Source organism: Lactuca serriola, chromosome 1, assembly GCF_051521515.1.
Source record: "Lactuca serriola cultivar US96UC23 chromosome 1, Lser_US96UC23_V15, whole genome shotgun sequence".
Lineage (NCBI taxonomy): Eukaryota > Viridiplantae > Streptophyta > Magnoliopsida > Asterales > Asteraceae > Lactuca > Lactuca serriola.
The window spans coordinates 142,610,552-142,619,689 of record NC_136408.1 but is presented as its reverse complement, the minus strand read 5'-3'; the positions used below and the strand labels follow the sequence as shown (position 1 = coordinate 142,619,689).

Here is a 9,138-nt window from a genome sequence, read left to right as displayed (position 1 = left end):
ATGTCGAATGATCAATAGATTCAAGCCTCAGCAGAGCTCGACAAAGAACTTCCGATGTAGAGGCCTCTAGGGTTACAAACGATAAAAAGTATTTTCTGTGAATGATCGACTCAAAATCTTACGTACTAAGATGCATGCAAGCATCTATAAATACTAAACCCTAGAAAATAAATTACGGATGGACAGGCCCAATCCGGATACAAAATTGGACTTATGAACGAGCCCAAGACGCAACACATATCGGACCCAACATAAACTCTATACAAAATTTATGTGTTCTTGACACCCTATCTTCTTATAATGTAATACTAGGTAGGCCATGGATCCACGAGATGATAGCGGTGCCATTAACTTACCATTAATGTGTAAAAATACCTACTCCATGAGGAATAGTAAAGATTATGGGAGATCAATATGAATCCAAGAAATGTTATAAAACCTCTATGAAATCCACAACCAAACCTCAACAAGCATAGCAATTAAGACAGGGGGCACGACATGTTCTAGAAACGAAGGAGGAAGACATGAAGGAAGTTCCCCTAGATATCGAGGATCCTGAAGCTAAAGTCCTCATAGGATCCTCAATGCCTGAGAAAATTGAGCAAGATCTGTTGAACTTCCTAAGAACCAGAAGCAAGACATTCGCATGAAACACGAAGATATGATCGGTATAGACAAGAGTATTGTTACTCATAAACTTAACACTGATCCTTATTTCAGACCAATACACCAAAAGAGAAGGAAGTTTGCACCTGAAAGGAATCTAATCATCCAAGAAGAAGTAGAGAAGCTCATTAAGACAGGGATGATTAAGGAAATGAAGTTCCAAAGATGGCTAGTTAACGTGGTTGTCGTACAAAAGAAAAATGGAAAATGGAGAGTGTGTGTAGACTACATGGATCATAATAAGGTTTTTCCTAAGGGTCCTTTTCCTCTACCACACATTGACTCTATGATAGATGTGACGGCTGGCCACGAACTCTTAACCTTCATGGATGCTTCAGCGGGATTTCAACAAATCCAGATGGAGCCATCCGATCAGGAAGACACAACATTCATAACACCAATAGGTATAGATTGTTACAATGCAATGCCTTTTAGTCTAAAAAATACAGGTGCGGCATATCAAAGGTTGGTGAATTGGATGTTTAAAGACAAGTTGGGGAACACCATGGAAGTTTATATTGACGACATGGTAGTGAAATCAATGAAAGGTGAAGATCACCTCAGAGATCTTAAGGAATCATTTAACATCCTGGACGAATACAATATGAAGTTGAATCCACTCAAATGCCATTTTGGGATGAAGTCGGGCAAGTTCATTTGATATATGGTAACCAAGAGAGGAATAGAAGCAAGCCCAAAGCAGTTAAACCAATCATCAAGTTGAAATCCCCATCTTCAACAAAAGAAATCCAAAGGCTAACCGGAAGAGTAGCGGTGCTCAACAGGTTCATTTCATGATCTTGAGAAAGGTTCAAACCCTTCTATGGTATCTTGAAAAAGAACAAGAAATTTGAGTGGACAGGAGAACACGAGAAAGCCTTCCAGGAACTCAAAAAATATTTGAGCTCTGCACCACTACTAGTAAATCCTATAGATGGAGAACCACTTCCTCTCTAACTCTCAGTATCATCAAATGCAGTAAGTGTTGTTCTGGCCAAGCATCTTAATGGGGACCAACATTCTATGTACTATATAAGTAAAAGTCTCCTAGATCCTGAAACCAGGTACTTTCACCTCGAAAAATTAATTCATGCCTTAGTAACTGCTTCCACCAAATTAAGACATTTATTTTGAAAAACATACTATACATGTAAAAAATAATTATCCTATTAAAAATGTTATGAGAAAACCATAAATGTCAGGAAGGATGGCAAAATAGTCAGTGAAATTAAGCACGTTTGACATCAGATCTGAACCAAGATCCGCCATAAACTCACAAGCATTGGCAAACTTTGTGGTTGACTTAAGTAATCATCTACAAAACAATGTAGACATGGAAGCCAAGCAACTCCTAGAAAATGAACACTTGGGAAAATGGACACTATTCACAGATGGAGCTTCAAATCAAAAAGGAACTGGGCAAGGGATCATACTAAAATCACCACAGGGGGACATCCTACCACAGGCAGTCAGTTGTGAATTCAACACTACCAACAACGAAGCAGAATACGAAGCACTCATCATGGGATTGCAACTGGCTAAGGATCTTCAAATCAAGGATCTTCAAGTATTTCTTGATTCTCTATTACTAACCAATCGCTTCAATGGATCTTATGCAGTGAAAGGTGAAAGATTAACAATATGTCTGAAGATCCTCAAAAAATTGGCTTCTGAATTTGAAAACTTTAGCCAAACCCAAGTTCCTAGAGAATAAAACACAGAAGCAGACGCATTAGCCAACTTAGGATCCTCCCTTAGGATCCCACCAGAAACAAAGATTCTTATAACCCATAAAATAACTCCATCCATAGATACCCTCTCCGACAAATCCGATGATCCTGAACAACCAACAAACATAGAAACTATTCAAGATCCTGCCTCTCAGATACATCCTCAAAGGGACCCTAACGAAAAGGATCCTCAAAGAGATCCCTGATCATGGGCCCAACCCATTATGGAGTATCTCCAAAATTGCACGATCCCACCAATAGAAAAAAGTGAGAGAACATTCAGAACAAGTGTCTCAAGATTCGTGATAATCCAAGGTAAACTCTATAAAAAGTCTATGGCAGGTCCGTACCTTAGATTCCTAGAAGATCCCGAAGCTGTAGAAGTCTTGAAAGACGTACACGAAGGAGATTGTAATAATCACACTGGGGGCGTATCCTTATGCTCCAAGATACTAAGAACGGGATACTACTGGCCAACCATGAAGAGAGATTCTTTTCTACATTCTCAGAAGTGTGACGTTTGCCAAAGACATAACAACATCCTGCATCAACCGGCAGAACCTCTACATCTAATTCTCTCTCCATGGCCATTCATGAAATGGGGAATGGATATAGTGGGAAAATTACCAATAGCCCAGGAGGTAAAGTCTTCATGCTAGTAATGACTGATTATTTCTCAACGTGGATCGAAGCTGAGGCTTTCATTCAGGTAAGAGACAAAGAAATAGTCTCATTTATTAAACGCAATATCTTGACGAGGTTCGGGATCCCGGCTGAAATCATATGCGACAATGGATCCCAACTCATAAGCAAAAGGACAACAGACTTTTACACAAGTTGGGGAATTAAAATGATAAAATTGAATCATGTTCATCCCCAAGCTAATGGTCAAGCAGAATCCAACAATAAAATCATAGTAAACAACTTAAAGAAAATATTGGACAGGAAGAAGGGAAGATGGACAGAAGAGCTTCCTTTCGTCCTATGGGCAGATAGGACTACTTCCAAAGTAGCCACGAGTCAGACCCCCTACTCTTTGGTGTTTGGGACAGAAGCAATGATCCCTACTGAAGTAGTGATCCAACGGCAAGATACTTGTTGCAAGACCAAGAGAATAACAACATGATCCTAGCACGAGATCTTGACACTATTGACGAGCTTAGGGATCTTGCCAAAATATGCATTGTTGCTTGATGACACACAGTTTATATGAATAAGTCCAGTCCAATTTCATTGGCCGCATACTAATAACATCGGACTGGGGGACTTGATGATATATGGTCCACTAGAATGGCCTAGACTGCTCTGGAGCGCCAGCCTTGCCTGGTGCACTCTTTCCAGCCCTGTCTAGCGTTCCTTTGGCAGCCTTGCCTGGTGTTCCCTTTCTAGCCTTTCCTAGCACTCCCTTGCCAATCGTGCTGGGGAATCTCCTGTCGGCCCGACCTGACGCTCCCTTGCCTAGTGCCCCCTTGCTGGCCTTTCCTGGTGTGCGCCCGTCAGCCCTGCCCGACACCTCCGGGCGCCCTTGCCCAGCTCCTTGCTATTTGGGCCTGAATTGGGCTGGCCCAAGGCCTGACCTAATTTCCCACTATAAATAGAATATTACCTCCTCCTTAGAGGAGGACTCTCCCCCAAGTGGCTCAGCCGCCACAAGACCTCTCGCCATGGCTCAACCGCCACACTATACTCCGGCCGGGTGGCTCAGCCGCCACCCGCCGCCGTCAGCCACCATACAATATCCCTAGCACTGGCACCAAGATGCTTCTCTCTAGCTAAAGTGAACCATCTCAGATCTACCAGTTGATCTAACTTAATCGTCGAAGTTCGCTCCCGGGGTACAGTCCCTGGGGCGGCTCTAACGACTTTGCTCTGTGATGTCCAGATCTCCGTCGTTGCAGAAGATTAGAAGAATCGTTGGAGATCTATGTCACATCATTTGGCGCCATCCCGGATCCGCGCAAGTAGCAAAAGCCTCAGTTGGTTTCAAGCTCGTTTTTCTCTCATATCCGTTCAGATCTGTTGCATTTCGTATCAGGTTTGCTTAGATCTTTGCATTTATACTCGTCATTTGTTCAGATCTTCTTGTTTCTTGCCAAGATCTGTCCAAATTTGCTTCACAATCTTTCAGATCTGTAGACCCATTTTCGTTTTTGGTTCAGATCTATGGATCTACATGATTTTCTTCATTCAAACACTCCCCAAGCTTGCAAAAACTTTCTTAGATCCATTTTTGTTGACATTATGGGGCTTTGTCGAGCAATTTAGAAGGAAGGAAGTTTTGTGAGTTTTTACTCATATTTTTCAAGTTCATAAGATCATAAAAAAAAGGCTTGTGAGCACAGCTAGGACATTTGTACATTTAAAAAAAATCGAGTTCTTATCCCACCTTTGTTCATATTTTTTGATGTTTCCTTTAAAAGCTTAGAAAAGGAAAACGGAAATCTTCTTTGATCTGTTTCTTGCTCATATTCTGAGGTTTGTTCAGCAAGTGGGGAGGAAAGAAGTTTTTAAGAGTTTTTATCTCATTTTCGGTTCATATATTACCAAAAAATCGTTTTTAGTTATGATTTTTGTATGTAATACTATCCCTACAACAATTGTTGTACACCTATCTGTGTAACTTGTACATTTTACCAAACTCCTCAAGAAAAAAGAAAAAAAGAGAGAAAAGAGATTCTTTATGGGCTTTATCCCACATTCAGTTCGTATATACTCAAAAAATCCCTTTAGTTTATGATTTTCTGTATACAGATTTATTTAGAAGCTTGAGGAAAGAAATAAGTTTATATGAATTTTTTTATTTTCAGAAAACTCACTCTTCATTTGAGTATTTCTATATATTCTCAGCTCGAATCCTTCGTACTGAGATTCTTTTTCATTTTGAACATGTTTAAAAAGAATTGCTCAAATTTATTTTTATTTTTTTTGTTCAATAATGAGTCTATATGTACAAGTCTGCTTAAGTTGTGCTATGATCATTGTACATTCAAAAGCACTGATGAAAGTTACATTTCACATCAGTTTACCATTTTAGTTAATGGTTTTCATAAAAAAAAGGATGCATATAAAAAAGTAAGTGTATATTCACAATAGAAAATCTTTACAGCTCTCATTTCCACCAAATATTACAAGAATCGTAATTCATGTCGCCATCAAAAAAAAGGAGGGGAGGGGGAAATGGCGTGTCCACTGTACACCAAAGAAAAAAGTCATGACAAGAAAAGCAAGTAGTCAAACATCACATCTATATAGCGCATACACCTAAAATATCAAAAGTATGCGCCGTACGAATTTTTAGAAAACTCGCAGGAAAAAAGTCAGGTTGCCCCACATCCCAAATATGAACTAACGAGAAAGAGCATCTATGGGCCCCCAAGGTCAAAAGTTGGCAGAAAAGTCAAAACGTGGCCCCACCTGGTCACATCCTTCTCGGAGCTTCACGTATTCACATCTACTTTCTTCATGTTTCACCAGCCTGCAATAATCCTCCGAGCACCAGCAATGGCTTTCGAATTCGATGAGTAGAACCCGATCACCACTATCGGTCATCTTCGGCCAACTGATAGTAGCACCAAAAGTGAATTGTGCCCTCTATTTTCTTGAATCCTTGTCACCGGTTTAAACTGCAACACCAGTAACTACATCTACAGTCAACAATTTTTGGCGGAGATGTAACATCCAAATTTCCAGGTATTATATTTTAATCATTTATTTTGAGATTAAGAGAGGGACTCGACGAGTTGACACCTAGACTCGTTGAGTAGGATCGCAATTTGATGACTAGATTAATGAATGGACTCGACGAGTCGGTAGGGCGACTCGACGAGTCCGCGCTGTGGGCAGAAACCCTAAATCCTTGGGCCTAAGCCCTATTTAAAGGTCTTTATGGCCTTCATTTGCGGCCACACACCCTTGAGAAACCCTAAATTAACCAGAGAGTGCAATGAGTGAAGGAAGGAACTAATTTCATCACCTTTTAGTGCGTTCTTGTGAGAATTAGCGAAGGGATTCAACCTATGTTAGTTGAGGAGCTCAGAACTACCATTTCTTCTTCAAAAGGGTGTTGTTGAGGTACGAATCCATGTCTATTTTCGTGTATTTGGTAGATCTCTTGAATCTAGGGTTTCTTTACCTTTTTTTAGTTGGAATGTGGAGTATGAGAAGTCCCATTGTGGAATAAACTTCAGATCTGGACCTTGAGAGGTCCAGAGAGTCCCAAATACCAAGCTTTATGTTGTTACATGAAAACATTGAGCCTAGGACTTCATTTTTAGAGCTATTTCTTCAAAGAGGGGCATATATGCGATGCATGAACGTAAAGTTCAGACCTTTTACGTAATTACTGAGCACGGGGAAGTCAGATCTATAGGTTAAAGAAATAGATTTGACCTCATAAGGTCATTTGAGTGTTGTCATGGAAGCAACTCGCCGAGTTCATAAGTGGACTCAATGAGTCGATTCGGGGTTGCCCCGCGATTCATGACAACAGTAACCCAGCGAGTAAAGGGATAACTCGACGAGCCATGTGAGGTTAGAAGGATTCAGAGGACCCATAGGGACTCGCTGAGTCGCCCATGTGCACTCGACGAGTCGGGTCAAAGTTTGACCGTTGACTTCAGTTGACCTTAGGGTTTTGGTCAAGCTAATTCAAGAGAGTTACGGGAGGGGTAGAATAGCCTTCTACCCAATCTTTAGAAATAAGACTATGAGAGGGTATTGATCAGGAATGTTATTTCGATGATAGGAGGAGGTTAGGTCGGGACGTCGAGCACGAGAGTTTATATGACTGCATACGAGGTGAGTCTTCTCACTATACATTACCTAGAGTGGTATCCATGTGTAGACCGGAGGGTCTTGTGTGTTATGTGTATGTTTGAGATTTTGTATTGTGATATGTATGCTATGTGTTGTATATACCAAACCGAAGGGTCCAACGATATAGACCGGACCGGAGGGTCCAACGAGTTACGGGACTGGAGGGTCCTGCTGAGACACATCGACCGGAGGGTCGTACCGAGATATAGCCTCAAGTGTCGTATGTGTTGTATGTGGTATTTTGGGGAACTCACTAAGCATTTATGCTTACCGTGATGTGTGTGATGTGTTTCAGGTACCAGTGAGGATCGCGGAAAGGCGCCGGCAAGATCCGTACACACTTGCGAAGTTTTTATGTATTGAGATCTTGGTATTTGTGTTATGGAGTTGTCATGTGATACATTGAGATTTGATAATATTATAAATGAAAGTATGTTCTTAAAGTGAAAAATTGTTTGAAAATTTACGTCGTTACAGGAGAAGCACCAATGCACCACCACCGGTATCGATCGATTGAACCCAGCTTCTCGGTTCGCCGCCATTAATCAGAACTGGAGCGGAAAATACTGCATCTCATTCACCGTTCACCGCTACTTCCTCTGATGAATCAATCTACTAACATCTGCAACGATCACAATTCCAATTCTTGCTGCTACCAACTAGGGTTAAGGTCGTTCAGCCTGGTGTAAACCTCCAACTCCGGGGAAGGAGCCCACCGGCAGCAAAGCAGCGACGACGGCAAAGTTTAGGTAAGCTCTCAAACCCTTATTCTTTTCCAATTTGTCACATATAGCCCTTAAAATAAATAATGAAGCAAATGAGTACGGTGGGCATACTAAAGAGTAAGCTGCGCGTACTCATGCGCCTTATTTGGACGCGGACTCGATGGAGTACGTCGGGCGTACATTGGGCTACGCTGGGCGTAATCGGCCTAGACTCAAAACCCTAATTAATTGTTGTGCACTATAAAATGGATGCTATAGTCTTATCCTCAGCCTCCATTGTCACAGAGAGAAACCCTAAGAGAGTGTTCCTATGTCCTAAAGCTTGTGAGTGTGTGATTTGAGCTATTTTTCTTTTGTGTGTTAGAGAAGAAGAAGGGGAAGTGCTTGTGGAGATCAAGGCTTGGAATCAGGACTTGGATTTGAGATCTACAGAGAAAGGAGTTCCACTTAGAGGTAAAAAGATCAAAACTTTCCCTTGATAGTTGATTTGGTGTTCATGAGCCATTTCTAGGGTTTAAGTCCCAAAGGTGGAGACTTTATGAGCAAAAAGGGTTCCAAGGACCTAGATCTGTCCCATTTCAGTATTTTGAGGGTAGTTGATCCATAAAAAGCCTATCTTGGTCGTTACTTTGGAGTCATGCTAGAAGTAGAAACCCAAATGTGTTGTTTATGGAATGGTTTGGGGGTTGGTGACTCTTTCAGCCACGCAAAGGCTTAAAGTCACCAACTTTATGCATTAAGAGGCTTAGAAGTGGTCAGATCTATGAGTTGGACATGTGGCTTAACCGATTAAAACCAGAATGAAAAGGAAGAGAAAGTTGGGAATTACGATGGGCGTACTCCCAGTACGCGCGGCGTAAGGGGCCACATACCCCGATTTTTTGAAGCCACCAGGTACGCTCAGCGTACAGATCTGTTATGCGCCGCATACCCCAGAAGGTTGACTTTTGTTGACTTTTAGGGTTTAAGTCAAAGTTTGGACCTTTGGGCCATTGGAGGGGTAAAATGGTCTTTTACCCTCTTGAGAGATCTTAGGAAGAGATTTATGCTGATTTTGAAAGTTGTACTGAATAGACAAACCACCTTATATCATTAGGAGGAGTTTAGAGCAGAACTCCCGAGTTCGAGATTTATCGAGATATCTGAGGTGAGTCTTCTCACTATACTGTACCTGGAAAGGTACATATGTGTGACCAGAAGGT

At 41.4% G+C, this 9,138-nt stretch overlaps 2 protein-coding genes across 2 annotated transcripts; both read left to right on the top strand.

Annotated features, from left to right (window-relative positions):
* The first annotated feature begins 1,999 nt into the window (after window positions 1-1,999).
* On the top strand, window positions 2,000-2,380 carry LOC145062309 (uncharacterized). Its single transcript, XM_079009930.1, has one exon. It carries the CDS (start codon window positions 2,000-2,002, stop codon window positions 2,378-2,380), a length of 381 nt encoding a protein of 126 aa, XP_078866056.1.
* A 677-nt stretch (window positions 2,381-3,057) lies between these two features.
* LOC145062297 (uncharacterized) lies at window positions 3,058-3,522 on the top strand. Its single transcript, XM_079009920.1, has one exon. The coding sequence runs from the start codon at window positions 3,058-3,060 to the stop codon at window positions 3,520-3,522; it is 465 nt and encodes a 154-aa protein (XP_078866046.1).
* The last annotated feature ends 5,616 nt before the right edge of the window (window positions 3,523-9,138 follow it).